Source organism: Lissotriton helveticus, chromosome 8 (assembly GCF_964261635.1).
Source record: "Lissotriton helveticus chromosome 8, aLisHel1.1, whole genome shotgun sequence".
In the NCBI taxonomy this organism is placed as follows: domain Eukaryota; kingdom Metazoa; phylum Chordata; class Amphibia; order Caudata; family Salamandridae; genus Lissotriton; species Lissotriton helveticus.
Window position 1 is genome coordinate 804263685 of NC_136069.1, and position 18587 is coordinate 804282271.

An 18587-nucleotide genomic window follows, 5' to 3' on the forward strand; every position below is an offset into this window, starting at 1 on the left:
AATCTAGTTTTAACTTATTTATTGTGCACTCCCTTTGAGCCGCTTCACAACTGTTCTTTAAGGCTTTTCACGCTTAAGACTGCTTTCCTGGTTGCCATCACCTCGGCCAGGAGGGTGAGTGAGCTCCAGGTTCTTTCATCTAAGCCTCCTTTCTTGTCAGTCCATCTGGACAAAGTGGTCCTCAGAACTCGTCCATCCGTCTTGCCCAAGGTTGTCACTGCTTTTCTCATTGGGCAGACCATCACCTAGCCCACCTTGTTTCCGCCTCCGCATTCTTCGAAAGAGGAGGAGAGGCTCCACCGTCTAGACCCAAAACGAGCGCTTTCCTTTTATCTGGATGGCACCAAACAGTTCCGGGTGGATGTCCAGCTCTTTGTTGGGTACGTGGGTGCATAGAAAGGTCGGGCTGTACACAAACAAACAATCTCCTGATGGGTCATTTTGTGTATCAAGGCCAGCTATTCTCTGGCGAAGAAGGCGCCTCCTGTGGGGCTGCACGCACATTCTACCCGGGCGACGGCAGTGACTACTGCTCTGGGATGTGGCGTACCTCTCAATGACATCTGTCAGGCAGCTACGTTGGCCTCGCTGCACACGTTTACAAAACACTACTGTCTTGACAGTCAGGTCCGGAGACACAGCTTCTTTATCTAGTACCCGAGCTACTCTGCATGGCCATCGATCCCCTGATCCGCCTGCCTCTTCGGTAGGGTCTTCTGTCGTAGCAGCAGGGTACGGTCCTCCACCCGAGCCTGTCCAGTCTCCACCTATATGCTTGTAGATTGAGCGGCAACAGTTGACCGCTTTCGACCTTCCTCTCGAAGTCTGTGATGTCATCTTGGCAGCCAGGCGTCCTTCCACTAAAACGGTATACGCCTGCAGGTGGAACAAATTTGTGGCATGATGTACAGCAAAGGCTGTGGCTCCTCTTTAGGCCCCTCTTTCGGAGGTTCTTCTGTTCCTTCTTTCTTTGGCCCTGCAGGGCTCCGCTCTGGGCTCTGTCAAGGGTTATCTTTAGGCCATTTCATCCTTTCTAAGGCTTCCTGATTAGCCTTCTCTTTTCAAGTCCCCTGTTAAAAATAGATTCATAAAAGGCAGTACGCCCATGTTCCCTCCTGTCCCTTTTGCGATGCCTCAGTGGGACTTGAATCTTGTTCTGACCTATCTGATGTTTGCTCCTTTTGAGCCACTTCATAACTGTCCTCTTCATCTTCTCACTTTAAAGACTGCTTTCCTGGTTGCCATCACCTCTGCCAAAAGAGGGAATGAGCTCCAGACCCTTTCTTCTAAACCTCCTTTTCTTTCAGTTCATCCGGGCAAAGTTGTCCTAAGAACATGTCCATCTTTTCTACCAAGAAAGGTCGGTCCATGCACAAGTTGACCATCTCTCTGTGGGTTATTTTGTGCATCAAAGCATGTTATTCTTTGGCTGAAAGGAGCCTCCAGTGGAGCTACGTGCCCATTCTACCAGGGTGACTGCCGCCACTATTGCTTTGGGACGGGGAGTTCCCTTGCATGACATCTGTCAGGCAGCTACAGGGGCCTCGCTGCACACGTTTACCAAGCACTACTGCCTGGACAGCCAAATCCGACGAGGCGGCTTCTTTGGCTGTTATGTTCTCCAGGACTTTCTGGTGTGAGATTGGTTTGCAGACCCACCACCGGGTTGGTATTGCTGGGATACCTATTCTAAGGTAAGGAATCTATAACTAACTTGTTTCTTTCAGATGAACAAGTTACTTACCTTCGGTAACAATATATCTGTAAGATACATTAGTTAGTTATAGATTCCTTACCGCCCCACTCATCCTCCCCGTTCTGCAAACTGATTTCTAGGGTTAAGGATATCCTTTCAGGGCCCTAGTTTTGTGCACCAGTGGTTAGTGTCTTGCATGGCTCTGCATTTCTGGCACGGAAAGTCGTGTACAGGACTGATGTCAGCGTGCGAGGGCGGCATCTAAGTAGTTGCCGCGACGTCATCCCGGCGACACGACGCCAACGGCGGACGTGGAGCCGACCAACGCCACCTTCCGACGTGCAGAGGTACTGCTGATGAAAAAACTTTCCAGATCCAGTCTGACACTTTCAGCCATCTCCGCCTTTCTATGGCTTCCAGATCAGCCTTCTGAATTTTTTTTTGATAAACAAATTTTATTGATTTGAAAAACAAAGAAGAAATCAGCCATAGCATGGAAATCACAGATAAAAAAAAAACAGGCAGTTCATCTTTATACCCCCAATCACGGTCCCTTTAAAACCCTAGTAAAAATTTTATTCCAGTCAATCAGGTCCTTCCACCGCCCCCAACCACTTCCCCCACACTCTACAGTATTTCTTGGCACGCCCCTTCGCTGTATACATAGCTTTCTCTTGGGTCGCACACCAGTCCACACCTTTTTGCCACTTCTCCAGGGCGGGTGGATTAGGGCTTATCCAGGCCGCCGCAATGTCCCGCTTGGCCACCATCATGGCTGTGTTGTAGAACAACTTGTCAGACCTGGACCCATCCAGCCCATCAGTGATTCCCAGCAAGGTGTGACGTGGATCATGGGGGACCTCCCAGCCTAGTACCTTTGTTAGTTCCACCTCAATGGAACCCCAGAATATCCCCAGGCAAGGGCATGACCAATTTATGTGGAGGACATCGACTGGGGCATGCTGGAAGCGCGCGCAGGACGCATCTGGGCGCAACCCCACTCAGTGTAGGCGCAGGGGGTGAGGTATGCTGCATGTAGGTAGTATAGCTGGATCAGCTTGAGTTTGGCCGAGACAGTAACTATTCTGGGGGCCATAAGGGCGTCACGCTAGTCCATATCGTCAAGAGAGCCCACCCATTTCACCCATTGATCCCTCAACTTGTCTAGCGATGTGGAGGTGTTATGGACTAGAGTATGGTAAATTCGGGGACCCCCCCTTTCCAAGTCGCCCATCAGTGTCTGAGCCTCAGGGGGGCTGTATTCGGGGAGCCTCGTGTCACCTGTAATGTGTGTGTGGAGGGCGTGCCTCAATTATAGATATTTATAGTGTTGCGAGGAATGTAGGGAGTAGCGGGTTTGGAGCACCTGGAAGGACAACATCTGGCCTCTTTCCCACACATCCCCTAATTGGGAGATACCAATAAGGTCCCAAGATTTAAAGACCCGCAGCCTGCTGACTTCCCGAAGCCAGGTTCCCTGCAAAAGGGGGGTGCACTGGGTCAACTTCCCCAACCACCCCGTGTGGCGGAGCGAGGCCCGCCATGCCAAAAGCACTGAGCGCGTCACCACAGGGAGTCTGGACGGGATGGGTTCTCCGTATAGCATGGCTTGGATACCCATTATCCTCATTTCGCTCAGTTCAAGCCTGTAGGCCGCATCCGACCAACCCCGTTGAACCGGTCATGTATCACTAGCAGACGTACCGCAAGAAAATACAGATATAAGTGTGCCATTCCCATGCCCCCAACGTAAGAGGGGATCTGAGAGACAGCCAAAGCCCCACGGGCCCTTCCACCACTCCAGAGGAACTTTGTGATAAGGCTGTCCAACTCCTTGAACCAGACCCTGGAGTACCAGAAGGGTGTGTTCTGGAGGACGTAGAGGAACCTGGGGAGGATCATCATTTTAAATAAATCACCCTCCCCAGAGGGTTCAGAGGCAGCGCCCTCCATTTAAGGAGGTCCTCCTTAGACATCTTAACCAAGGGGACCACGTTGAGGGACCAGCCCAGTTCGGGGAAAAGGGTGATCCAGATACTTAAAGGACAGCCTCCGGAGCGGTATGATGGACTGCCACTCAAAGCACTCCCTGGAGAGATGCAGGGGGACCAGCACGGACTTTCCGGGGATAAGCCTCAGCCCCGTGGCGTGCTCGAAATCATGCAAGATTCGGAGGCATTGTGGCTTGGAGGAGGCGGTGTCGGACAGGAAAATAAGCACATCGTCCGCGTACAGCGCGATCTTGTCCGTGTCCGTATGTGGCTATTCCCATTCCACGGATACGCTCCTCAGCCCGCACCAGGGACGCTAAGGGTTCCATCGCCAGGGTGAATAGCAAGAGAGAAAGAGGACAACCCTGCCTAGTGCCCCTGGTGAAGGGAAAAGCCTCTGACAGCACCCCGTTGACTAGGACTCACGCTCTCGGATTGGCGTAAAGGACTCGAACCAGAGAACTAAAGTGGGGCCCAAACCCCATCTCTACCAATACCCCAGCAGATACTCCCAGTCCACAGAATCAAAGGCTTTTTTAAAGTCTATGGACAGGAGGGCCAAGTAAGGGGTTATCAGATGCTGGTGTGCCAGGGCCGACTGCAGTCTTCGGAGACCATGGCGGGTCCCCTGCTGCGCATGAATCCGCGTTGGTCCGGGTGCACCAACGAGGCCAAATAGGGTTTCAGTCGTTGGGCCAGAATGGTGGCGTAGAGTTTGATGTCGGTATTAATCAGGGATATAGGGCGGTACTCCGCACAGGAGCGGGAGGGAGGTTGGGATTTCGGGATAACCATAATGGTGGCGATGTCCGTCTCTGGCGGAAACGATCCCCGGTCTACCGCTTCTTCAAATAAGTTTGCCAGGTGACGGACCAAAGTGTCTCTGTAGGCCGCATTATTTTCTGCGGCAGGCCATCCGGGCCCGGGGTCTTGCCCGAAGGGGTCAGGCTGATCTCCTCCTCAATCTCTTTCAGGGAGATGGGGCATTCCAAATCCTTCTGGACCTCATGATCTAACGTGGGGAGGTGCCATCCGTCCCTGTCAAGGAGAGCATTGATGGTTAGCCTGGGGGTCCGTGCCATGTACAATTGCGTATAATACGCAGCAAAAGTATTTGCCATTGCCATAGGAGCACGGTGCACCACTCCAGCTGTGTCGACCACCTCCGGAATGATGCGGTTCGCCTTGGGGTATGTGGCCACCCTGTGCAGTATCGTCCTGTTTTTGTCCTCCCAGCCGTAAATTCTGGCCACCGAGGACCGCCAAAGGAGCTTGGCCGCATCCAAGGATAATTGCCTGATTTCGCCCCGAACAAGGGCCAGTTGTCGAGCCTTGGAGGCGTCCTGTGATATGGAGAGAAGCTGCTCCAATCGAAGCGCCTGCGCTTCCTTGGCTGTAATTTCCTGCAGCTGCGCTTGCCTCTGGGTTTTAAGCTGCCGTTTGGCAAAGCCCCTAACGGTTGCCTTCCCCGCCTCCCAAAGGGTACCTGGGGATGACACCGACCCGTCGTTGGTGTCGAAGTATCGGATGAGTTCCTTCCCTACCTCTTTCTTGAAGTCTTTATCCTGAAGGAACCAGGCATTCATTCTCCATGTGTGGTGTGTCACGGGGGGGCCCAAACTAAGCAGTATCGGGGAGTGGTCGGAGATGCCCATTGGGACCCCCACTATCTGAGAACAGTCAAGCGCGGGGACAAAGACCGCATCTATGCAGGCATGGGTATGGTGGGCCGCAGATGTATGCGTGAATTGGACAGTACGCGGGTGCCAAGTGCGCCACGCATCGCAAAGCCCCAGTGACTCGGACCATCTTCGCAACTGCTTCGCATTCTTTGCCCGGGTTGCAGAGGGGGGGCCTGACGTATCAAGGGCTGGGGCTAAGACCGCGTTAAAGTCGCCCGCAATGATCATACTCTCTGCAGTCATGTCGTGTAGCAAGTAAGCTGTGCGTGTCAAGAGTGGTCGCAAGCAAGGTGGGCGGGCGTATAACGACGACAGGAGAGTGAGGGGTGTACCGGATAACGACCCACATACCACCACAAACGAGCCGTGGGGGTCATGCACCACCTGTGAAAGAACAAAGGGCAGGGAACGCCTCAGGAGGATTGCCATCCCGCGTGAGCCCCTGGAGAAGCCAGAATGCCAAACCCTGTTGTATCCATACCGAGCCAGGAAAGGGAAACAGTTACCCAACAGGTGTGTTTCTTGGAGCAGGAGGATGTCTATGTGGAGACGCTGCGCCTATCTTAAAACCGCTGTACGCTTGTGGCGGTCCAGCAGACCGTTGACATTCCACGACAAAACGTAGAGGGATCCCGTGGGAAAGGTATTATCTGTCATGGTAGAATGCACTTGGTCTAGGCGGAGAGCGTGATTTTGAATGCAGTCGCTCACGAGCGCCGAGAGTATAGCATGTGGGTACAGACCACGGGAACACACCCGCCCCTCTCACTGGTGCTTTGTGTTCATCCATGCTGGCTGAAACAAAAAACAATACGTACTGAACAACATAACAGACAAAACCATCCCGAACCCACCCCTCACCCCCACCCTCCACTTCAGGAACAGAAGCATCTGTCGTCCCCCCCATTCAACACTAACATCCAGTATACCGGGCTAACAACCAAACTAAAACGCCTTGCAACAGGGAAGCGTGAAGGACCCCTCCTCTAGCACGGATGCTTAATGGCAAAGATCAACGGGAAGAGCAGCCTTCTCATTTTAAGTCCCTGGTTGTTAACCGTTTCCTGAAAGACATTACACATACATTTTCTCCTGTGCCTTTCATAATGCCTCAATGAGACTTAAATCTTGTCTTGACCTATCTGAGGTGCACTCCCTTTGAGCCCCTTCATAACTGTTCTTTACGTCTTCTCACTCTAAAGACGGCTTTCCTGGTAGCTATCACCTCTGCCAGAAGAGTGAGTGTTCTCCAGGCTCTTTCTTCTAAACCCCCTTTCCTTTCTGTTCATCCGGACAAGGTGGTTTTAAGGACTTGTCCTTCTTTCTTGCCAAAGGTTGTTACGCCCTTCCACATCGGGCATACCATCACTTTGCCCACCTTCTTTCTGCCTCCGCATCCTTCAAAAGAGGAAGAGAGGCTCCACCGTGTGGACCCAAAACATGCGCTCTCGTTCTATCTGAAGCGCACACAGCAGTTCTGGGTGGATGACAAGCTCTTTGTTGGCTACGTGGGCGCCCAAAAATTTTGGGCCGTGCAGAAACGCACCATCTCTCGGTGGGTTGTTCTCTGCATCAAAGCATGTTACTCGTTGGCCAATAGAGAGCCTCCTGTGGGGCTGAGTGCCCATTCTACCAGGACAACGGCAGCCACTACTGCCTTGGGACGCGGCATTCCCTTGTAGGACATTGGTCAGGCAGCTACTTGCGCCTCGCTGCACACGTTTACCAAGCGTTACTGCCTTGACAGTCAAGTCCGGAGAGACGACTTCTTTGGCCGTTCTGTTCTCCGTGACTTTCTGGTGTAATCGTGTTCGCAGACCCACCTCCGGGGTTGGTATTGCTGGGTTATCTATTCTAAGGTAAGGAATCTATCACTAACGTGTCTCTTTCAGATGCACAAGTTACTACCTGTGTAACGATATATCTGTAACAAACGTTAGTGATAGATTCCTTACCGCCCCACCCATCCGCCCAGTTATGCAAACTGATTTCTAGGGTTAAGGTCATCCCTTTCAGGGCCCTAGTTTCATGGCACCAGTGGTCAGTTTCTTGTATGGCTCTGCATTCCTGGCGCGGAAAGTCGTGTATAGAACTGACGTCAGCGTGCATGGGTGGCTCCTAAGTAGTCTCCGTGACGTCATCTCAGCGCTTACGACGCCAGTGACGGACGTGGAGCCGCACAACGCCAACTACCGACGCGCAGAGGTACTGCTGATGAAAAACTTTCCGAATCCAGTCTGCCACCTGGTGATATTCTAAGGTAAGGAATCTATCACTAACTAATGTCTCTTACAGATATCACAAGTAGTAACTTGTGCATTAGGTCAGCACTTTTAAGGTCGAGCCTGGGCAACGCATGCGCTGCTCTACGAGGCATGCTGTATTCGAGTATGGACTTGAAGCTCCGACAACTCCCCCGCCTATATTTTTAATTGGCTTGTGTCATTGTCCTTTGTAAATGCTGCCTTCTAATTCTTTAATAAGCGTTTTAGTCCGTCCTTAGTACTAACCCTGGGCGTAGGACTATGCTACGCTTGCGTAGTTTGCACAACTACGCGCTACGCGAATTGCATGTGCACTAGGTAAAAAAAACGCGTAGCGGGCATATTTTGTTTGCTCGCAGTCCTCAACGTCAAGTTGGCGACCGTGAGCGAGCAAAATAACATCCCGGCGAGACTTTTTCCTCGTTTGCGATCAGCAACATCAAGTTGACGATCGTGAGCGTGGAAAATAAACCTCCCAGCGAGATTCTCAACGCGGGAATGTCAGATTTCTCATTGCGAGGGGTCGCATACGCTTGCGACGAGAAACTACCAGTCCGCTTTGAAAAAGCTGCTGCTCGAGTACAAATCTACTCGAGCGGCAGAAAACGACCGCTTGCACTGTGCAAGATGCGGTTTGCACTGATTGCACAGTGTGGACAAGCGTCCGGCACTGTGCAATCAGTGCGAACAGCATTTTGCACAGTGCACTACGCAGTTCGCGAAGTGTACTTTGCGTAGCTACGTGTAGCGCTACTATGCGAACTACGCCAGGGTTACTTAGTACCACCTTGTCTTTATTTGTAACCTTCCAAGAGGACTGGCCCTTTTACTTCTATTAAACTGTATGTCTACTTAGTCTGTAAGCACTATTTTCTTTAATGAGTTTCTCCTACTCCAGGCACAACATGCTTTCCTGCAACATTTAGCGCGCCAAGCGTACTTTCACTTTCCACGCAGCCCTGGACAATGGCGGCCTCTTCTTTGAAGTAAAATAGTTCTCGCATTTACAAGAGTTTGAGCTATTGGCATTGTAAATGATAATGCCTTTTATTTATGTGTTAATTATAATACAGATAAATAAAAGGCATTGTCATCTACAAAGCCAATAGCTGAAACTCTTGCAAATGTAAGACCTATTGCATTGCAAATGCTTGATAGTCTTGTTTTTACACCCACTTGTTTAAATCGTATCTCCTTTGAAATCCTGTATTCATGCATTATTTGTCCATTTGAATAATTCAAAATAGTTGAACAAAGTTTCTCCATCTTAAACAGAACATAAAAACCTTATGCTGAAAATTGTTCAGTTGCTTCAGAGACCGACACAATAATGTAACTGTTGTTTAATCTGGAACGCAAACGGAGGTGGAAAATGTGGTGCTGGCTGTTGTTTTGGACAGGTGAAAAACGGAATCGCGATGTACTGTTATGCTTTTGTGGGGGATGGGCAGAGGGGGGGGTTATTGCACAGATGGGCCACACAGAGCACCTGGTAGCGCAGCACTCGCTTTTAGACAACGATTGCTCAGTGTTGTATTTTGTGGTAGTACCTCAGCAGGAAACTACCTTTATATGCAGACGGTGCCAAAGTGACAAGCCTTATCATTTCATATCTGACTGGATATGTGTGAGCCCTGTGGCACCAAGCTACCTTAGAGCTGGCTTCTGATAAGCCTGACTTCATTAGCCCCTGAGCAGATGGGGGAACTTTCAAGCAGTTCCAGAGGTAAAAGGACACCTCCTCACTAGGGACAAAGGCCAGCATTTGAAAGGTTTTCATTTTCAGATTCTTTTACATCTTGTTCCAAGCCAAGCAGGAGTCCTGCAGCGAGAAGAAGCCAGGGGAAGGGATCTGACAGACAGGAACATATCAACAATGTGAACAGGGAGGTGGAGGGGGTGGGAAGGGTCTAGTTTCAAAGTGTAAACTGCACTGCTTCCTGAATTGAAGCACAGAGAAAGGGAAATGACTGAAATTGTTTTTTTTAAATGTGAGCTTTGGGAACAATGAGGATAAAAGATGTAATTCGTGTGGCCTTCTGTTAGGCGTCATATATATCAATAGGTTTGAAATATGTCCGCTAGAGGAGAGGACAGTCGTTGTAAAAGAAATGGTGTGCTTTTAGATTTTATGGGACCATGACTCACAAGAGGCGAACCCTCGAGTTCATCGTGATGCCCTCCCCTACCTCAACCGTAGTAATAAGCAGCATATTATTCTAGGAGCATCCGGATCTATGGTTTATGCCATGCTATTTTGTCGAATGTAGTACATTTATTTTAGAAGTATTTATAGTAGATATTAAAAGGTGTTTAACGTGAACGAGGGTACGAGAGAGAGGTTCAAACCACACATTAACAGGACATCACATGTAATCGTCCTTGTGAATTTTAGCAGTTATTTGTTTTTTCCTGTGAAAAGTCATTCTAATTTGCAATCTGTGACACAGTAAACCGTGTTTTTTTTTTCATCAGATAAGCTGTACTATGCTCATAACATGGAATATGACATTTGTACTTTAGTAATAAATGTAGGAATGTGAGATTTAGTGTACACCTGATCATATATATATATATATATATTTGAAATGAGACTGCTTTGCAGATTGCACGTTACAATAAAACAACACTCCTAACAGCCACAGGTCTCTTCAGTGTGATTGTTTTCTCTACTCGACAAATGTAACCCTTTGCATCTTAGTTTTGCTTACCAAAACTTGTTAAAACAAGTAATCAAAAATAACATTCCAAGGCTTAAAACATATATGCAGATGTGCAAAGTATACAATGCTATGTATTCCCATTGTTGAGGGAGGTTAGAGGCCATGACTCACAAGAGAAACTTTTCAACAATGGTAATAAATAGCGTATTACACTCCGTGCATCGGTAACCATGTGTGTGTCATAGTCTTAGGATTTTATTGAGCGCACATATTACCCGTGGGTCTCATAGCGCTGGCCAACGCCCTAGGGTGGGAAGGAAAGAGGTAACCGGCAGGAAGAAGAAAGATCAGAACAGCCATTTTTTTTAGATTTCTCTGAAACTGTCTGTCATCGGTTTCCATACGTAGCTGCAATGGGAGCAAATTCCACAGAGTAGGGGTGAGGTATGAGAAGGATCTGCCGCCGTTCCCGGCGGTGCAAATCTTAAAGGGGGGTTAGAAGATATTTGGTTGAGGACCTGAGGGTTCTGGTAGGTTGATACCAGGCGAGTTTTTTGTCAAGATAGCATGGCCCGTTCCTGTAGATGGTTTTGTGGACCAGGCAATTTATTTTAAAATGGATGGGTGGTGGGGGGTGGGGGGGTTCTTCATTGTAGGTTTCTGGTGACATAATACTAACTAGACTGAACACAGCATGGTTTGCAAAGCTTACAGAAATCCTAAAGATGGCTTTGTTGGACCATACTAAATAAAGCGTACACATTTTGTAACGTTTGTATTATATGTTTCTTTTTTTTGCATGAAAAGGGATCGTTTTTTCCATATAGGATATGTGTGTTGAGAAAGCATCCATTCAAACCATTGATTGTATTATTTGGTTTTCTGTAGCACACCGATTGTAAAGTGGTCAGTTAAGTTATTCATTAAGAGGCATTTGTCTGTAGAAGTTGAGTGTATGAAGCTTGCAAAAGGTCGGCTGGCAAGTGACACCGACACGAATTAGTATGACCTGCTTTATTTCTTTTTCATGAATAGATACGGATTAATCAAGGGGCAGTGAGTTTTGGTGTGTTTATTATCTAAATTAACTGTCGGTCCGAGAGAAGATGGGGGAAGCATATTGATGTGAGACTGTACGTCACAAGAATGGTATAATTTCTCTGATGTAGACATAAAGCATAGCTGTGACGTCATCGTCGTTACATATTAGTTTTGAATCCACTGTTTGTTCTGCAATGAGAGTATCAAAACATACGTGTGTACACACAAGCATGTATGTTTATTTAGATGTGCGTTTGCTCGCCCACAAGAGTATTGACCCATTAATGTCCTCACCCTGACGGCAGATTTTCTTTTTCTTTTTTTAAAGTTTTGATATTTACAGTGGCTACTATGCAGACACTAAACACGAACACTCAACGTGTGCAATTTGATGTAATTATATTCCCTCCAACCCCCCATAGATTTAATGAAAGACTTCTACATACAATCTCCCTTTGATAAATAGTCCCTCTGTGTAGAATGTGCGAGATTGACAGCCGAATGCTCTCTGACGGCTTTTTTCTTTGCCACTTATGACTCAGACGAATGCTAATAGGAGCAAAAAGCTTTTATTTGCTCTGTAATTTCACTTAAGGATCATATCCTTCCGAAGCTGCCAGACACTTGTATGTCTTGATTGCAAAACACACGCTCGGGAGTGAAGAAACACGCGAAGGATGTTATTATTCGACCTGTCACATTGACACGATTCAGCATGTACCTGGTGTTATCAAGTCTCCTCTGTCATTCTTTTATGGTCCCCCCTTCCTCCCTAACTCGCCCCACACAACCAAAAACAATATTCACAAAGCCTACTTTTGGATGACATCTAGCGTAGAAAAATCACTAAACTGTGTTGATGTTTAAACATGCTGGTGTTCTGCCCAATGGACTGTGCATCTTTCCCCCTTTCATTTTTTGGTACATTGGTGGTGGCTACCCTGTGCAAAATGGAAAGTACTGAAATGGACGCTGTATGTTTTGCAATCTATCTTGTGGGTTAAAGTTCTTTATATTTACCAGCGTCACACAATTTAAATTTATTTTATACTTTAAAATCAAATGCAATGATCTACAGCGTAGCTCATACTTACCATATTATCCAAATATCTGCACGCCATGTGGGGTACGGAGTTGACGTGAAAGGAAAAAAAACTGCAAACGAGATTTGAGCACCCCCCACCCCCTCCCCCAAAACTCTTTATGAAGTGTGAGGTGGGGGTCTCACGAGATGATCGCGCTTGAACCATGTGCCCAAGTCCGTGGCTTCGACATAGTTTCTTTACTTCGTAGGGTCGCAGTTAAAAAAAAAAAAACACACACATTGCCTGTCATGTTCGGACGTGCTAGGTTGAAATTCGCTTCATCAAATGACAGATTTAAATTTTAAATGCCGCTCAGTCATGAACGCCTATTACTGAAACCGTTGTCTAAATTATTGATGAAGTGCAGCTCTGTCTTTTCTAGATTGACGGGGGCAGGCGGTTGAGTGCTGGACGGGGGCATACTGCCATCTAGTGGATCATCCGTTGGCGTCGCAAAAAGACTTTTTTTTTGTACCTCTCGGCGGGGGGGGGGGGGGGGGGGTTTAGGGTAAATAGAACCGCGTACCCACGTCATCATTTTGTTTTAAGCTTTTGCTCAACTTATCACCCACATAACATTTTAACTTGAATTTAAACTAGGGTTGTGTGTATAGTACCCGCACGTCTGTATCTTAGCCACAATATCTGAATTCTAAATGCAGCATATCCAGGTTTTCCTTGTCGATGAACGTCATTATGAACAGTAAAGCTCGCGAATAAAAATTCCGAGGTAACCGAGTTTTTGATCTTGTTTGTATTGCCCAAGAAGTGAATTTGACACGTATGCCATACTTAAGTAATGCATCTATTTTTTATCAAGCAAGAAATTAATTATCATTTTAAGCTGTTTTTGATGGAAATTGTCAGCTGCTGTTTGCGGTACATTAGCGTTTGTTTCTTAAATTGGTCATTGTGACTCCCAAGGTACGTATTTGGTTGCTTCTAACAGTGCCCCAGGTTAACTTTTGGCACTGCAGTGTTATGGGCCCTACCTAGGCATGCATGGACGACACCGACACTAGCATTAGAGGCAGGATCGGACATACTCGAACGCCATTATCAGACAGCATAGGCAAACGAGCTCACGTTGGATCTAACTGGTCCTTGAAGTATACCGTGCGAAGACATAAGGCGCTGCACTTTATGGCGCTGAATTGAAACCTGGGGTTGCACCGCTGCTTCTTTATTATCTATCGCTGAAAACAAATTGCGAGGCAGTTGGTCTCTGTTCCAATCAGTTTGCCTCTTATTCCTTTATATTTTGATTCAGGGTTAAAAAGAATTGCAGATCTGGCCACACTTAGACCGCTTGTTTATTGGATTCGTTTATGGCTTACACCTGAACTAAGTGAGTACAGAGACTCCCTTGTACATTTGTTAAATGTAGCAGGTTCCAAGTAAGTACCCTGGGTCAAATTTGTTTCTGTGTGGATGAATACGTTGGGATTGCAAAGGCTATGGGTTGACCCGCAGACTATTTACAAAGCTGATCTTAATAACCTGAAAACCTGCTATTGGACACATACTCAGGAGACTCAGGAGGGTTATGCTATTAACAAGCTGAATGGTTCTTTGACCAAAAGGTTTTTAGATATTAGGCCCTATCCATTTTTTTGAGAAATTTTTAGATTTTGTTTCTCCACCCCTAGACAAAAGTTTGTTTATCCGTTTTCGTCTTGGTATTCTTCCTTTGAGATATTTTTCATTCAAAAGGAATAAGGATCCAGTCTCTAGCATTTGCCCGGCCTGTGGCTTGGACAGCAAAGACGAGATACATGCACTGTTTTTTGGCCTGGTGTATCTCAGGTCTCGCCGGAAATGGATCCGCCTAATGTGTCAGGACTTGGGCTTGACCTGATATCTTGTGGCATAAATAATTTTAAAGAGTGATACCTCTCCTGTAATTGTTTTTGCTATCAGTATATTTTTACAGGCGGTCTGGTTTAAGTGTTATAAAATTATAGCATTGGTAGACTAGCAAATAAGAGGTATTTTGATTATCAATTAATTTAAATTCATATATACCTTAAACTTTTGTATTTATATGACATCTGTGATATAAATTTGTGGTCCTTCTATTGCTTGTTTGAACACAGCCCAAGACTGTCTTTGCACTAATTGTATATAGGAATGGATTTGAAATAGTATTGATTTTATTGTACAAATGAGCTAGTTGTTGTTTTAAATTGTATTTTTAAATGTCACATATTATTATATTGTATGCACACGGTGCATGTATACTGAATAAAGTATTACTACTGCTGCTACTAATGTTTTTAAGTCTCACGAAATGTATTCCATTTGTTGTCATATAATAATCTTAAAAATCTGGGAGAACAAATCCTTTCACTTTTTGGAGAAGCCCTAATTTCTCTAGGCTTGTCCTGGATTACCCTTTAGCCATAAATAAATTGCTATATATATCCTGAAGTTTAAGGAAAAAAACTCTAATAAGATACATGGCAGAGTGGAAAATAAAAAGATCACATATCATTTTTCATTAGTGACTTCCAGCTCTCCAACAAACCCAACAGCTTTCTATAATGTGAGACATAGTTTGAGCTGTAAATTTGTGGTCCTTCTTTTGCTGATTTGCACACAGCCCACGACTGTCTTTGCACTATTTCTATATAGGAATGGATTTGAAATTGTATTGATTTGATTGTACGAATTAGCTACTTGTTGTTTTAAATTGTATTTTTAAATTGTAAATATTGTTATTATATTGTGTATGCTTACTTTAACCCCTCCCATGCTCATGACGAGCTCAGCTCGTCATGAGACACGGTTGCGCTGAGCTCGTCATGACCGCCTAGGCGCTCACACGCGAGGATAATTCCCCTGCTGTGCTGAACGTTCCACGAAAGCGGGTGTGGTCATGATGAGCTCAGCTCGCCATGAGCACAGCGCCGCCGTGCTGCATGACTAGCCGAACTCGTCATGAGCACCGGGCGCTGTGCGCGTCCCCCCTCCCCCAGCACAGCAGGGGAATTACCACCACGGCGAAGGGGTTAATGGTGCATGGATACTGAATAAAGTATTTCTACTACCATTAGAGGTAGGAGACCGGCCCAAGGCACGTGCACTCCGTCTCCTTTATTGACAGGGTCACCTGACTGGTAACACCCATGTTGGATGGTGTGAGGTGGGCATTAGGACTGCCCCTGGAGAAGGGATGCTGTATGACTTGTCCTGCTGGACGCTACAGGCACTAGTACTCTAAAAGCTGCTATCAGATCTCGGCCTAATTAAATGATTGTGAATCTCTATTTATATGCATGTAACACTTGTTTTTTAGTCAGGGCTTGCTTAAAGGAGTGCCATGATGAAAATAGTTACTGTGATTGATTTACTCGACGTTGTTAAATATACAGCAGATTGCATATATATATATATATATATATATTGTGTGTGTATTTGAGCTCATATAATATATTTACTGATACATTTTCCAGAATTCTGTGTTTTGTGCCACTGGGAAGACCTAGAGTATATTTTGGTTACATTTCTTGATAAAAGACATGATCAGGTCATCTTTGAAATGAGATCTAACAAAAAAAGTACATGTGGTCCAGGTATTGATTTACATAAAAACATATGCGTAAACATGGATTTCTTTGTGGGAATACAATGATTCTTTTGTACATGGCGCTGCTATTAGGGTCAAACTATAGATGAAAAATCAATAATAATTATATATTTTTTAGTAGTGTGCCTATTGCCATTGTCTTTTGGTTTCCAGGTGATATAAATAACAAGTGCCATTACTGCATGCCTTAAAGGTGCTCTTTTTTTGGACTTTCACAAAGAGAAAATGCAGAGTAAACCTGCTGTGAACTGAAAGTTGCACTCATGCAGCCGCAGGTCCAATAACTCACTGAGCTATCTAATTAGTTTACGAATCCACATTAAAAGCCTGTACATATCGATAGATTGTAATGATTATTATTGTTGGCCATTTTGGTTTTAAATATATAAACATAAAAGTTATCACTTGATATCGTTTGTATTTTGAACCTATGCCTCTGTTCTTCATTTTGCAGTATAAATTACAAATATTGACAAATTATGCTGCAGAACTAAGCAAATATATGCCAGAAAAAGTGGCAGAAGATACCAGCAGCATTCTTAGGTCACCGATGCCTGGGACAGTAGTGGCAGTTTCTGTGGAGCCTGGCGATGTGGTAAGAATTCCCTTAATTGGCTTGCTGCATACCATTTAATGTATGTGTGTGTGTGTATACTTGCAAAGCACATATTGCACCCTGTTACAAACATAACTGAACTACCCCCAGTGTCCCGAGATAGGCATCCTCTCACACAGAGCAGCCTCTCCTTGATGTCTCCATAGGAGGCCCTCTACCCCTACCCCCCCTCTGCCCACCAGTCCGCGTTTTGCCGCCCCCCGCTTCCATATCCCTACCTTACCTTTCCTCATCACGGCCTTCCCCTCTTACTCTTCCCATACCCCCATCCTGGCTCTCTTTTCTCCACCAGGCATGCAGATGCAGATACACAAACCCCTCCTTCTGGGGAAGACCACCAACGTAACCCTCGTCATCCTCTGCGCTACGGTGCGTAGCAGAGTATTGTATCACTGACGCCAGAGAGTAGGGGAGCTTTCCAATCTAGACAACTGGGACCACCCTCCCTTACGCCCCCCCTCACTAGCACATTCCCCCCTCCCGATCTTCCTTGACTACATCAGTCAACCACTGGGAGCACGTCCCTCTCTTCCCACCCCTACCCGGACTGGGCACCTTGGCTCCGAAGGCCCCCCCCAACTTCCAAGCAGACTCAGGCTGACGAGTCATCGACCCTTCCCACCTAGAGAGAGAGACAACGTTGGGAGGTGAGCTTGCTATGTTCCATGGGTACCATGCCTCCCCTCCGTACTCTTTCCCCCCTTGAAGGAAGTGGCCCGATTAGGGTCACTTATGACTCCCTCTCAGCCTTCCATACCAAATGAAGAGTCGGACAGACAGTAGAGAATACAAACCAATATCTGTTTATTTGAATACACTCGAGTGGAGCCCAGTCTGCCCAGTCGCTAAGGAGTGCTGCAGAGGGACTGACATCAGCAAGCATAACGATACATTATGTACATTTCAGAAAAATGAAGGCATGCCCACAATGGAATTTTCCAAGCAGATGCAGCTAAATAATGAATAGGGCTCCCGGTATTATGATGTTTATTTTTTTAACGTTTCCGTCTGTATTTAGCCATATTTATTTTTTTGCCATTTTATCTGTATTTATTCATATTTATTTTGTGTTTTGTGTAAAAAGTAAGTTGTAAAACTGTACATTTCCATATTTACTTAAGTGATCGACGCACACTCATACTTTGATGTCTGTCACGTCTTAGCTATTTAAGCTGCCAAATATTCCGTAAAAATACATCCACTGATAAATATTAGCATTATACTGCAAATGTATGGTCAAATATGCCGTTATTTAAAGAAATTTCATCCTGTTTTTTCATATTCCATGCTGTCAGCTGTTGGGCTATAATTCCTGAAAAACAACACGGAGGTTCACTTAAAGAAGCACCATTTTCTGTATTTATCCACATGAAAAAAATAGATGCAGACAGAAAATATATTGTTTTCTGTCTGTATTTATCTGTAAAAATCTGTAAAAACGAAAAACAGGGAGCCTTAATAATGAAGTACAAAGGATAAGTTTTGATTCTTAGGCTGGGCACACACTATCTACTTCTCAAGGTTACTCTGCCCGTGCCCGCCACTAGACAAGTGGGAGAATGCCTCCATCTAAAGGGAAAGGTATGCGCTAATAAGAAGTGTATTCATTAGTGAAACAGAACCTAGCCTTGGGGAAACGTAACCTAAGAGAGGCCTTTTCTCCGAAGTAGCATTATATAAGTTTTGATTATAGCACAAAACAGAAAATGGCGCAGCGAATGCTAACATACATAGAACAATACGCAAACATGAATTTTCTATTCTAACAGACCCTTCTTTTAGAATGAGCTAAACATTTTCTAATAATAACAGAGAACAGTTAAATCAATAAAATCATAGGTGACCTGTTTAGGAACACCCCATACTTTCAGCATCAGGAAGAAAAACTGTAAAGATGGACGAAGTCTCAAAAATGCCCTCATCTATCTACATGAGGTCATCTATTTCTTTCTGGATCATA

At 45.8% G+C, this 18587-nt stretch overlaps 1 protein-coding gene across 1 annotated transcript in view; it reads left to right on the top strand.

Annotated features, from left to right (window-relative positions):
• The window catches only part of PCCA (propionyl-CoA carboxylase subunit alpha), a 2354189-nt gene that overhangs the window by 2064065 nt on the left and 271537 nt on the right, over positions 1 to 18587 (top strand). Inside the window, exon 22 of the mRNA XM_078657621.1 lies at positions 16466 to 16606. Coding sequence (XP_078513747.1) covers positions 16466 to 16606 — 141 coding nt within the window. The remainder of the gene's footprint in view (positions 1 to 16465; positions 16607 to 18587) is intronic.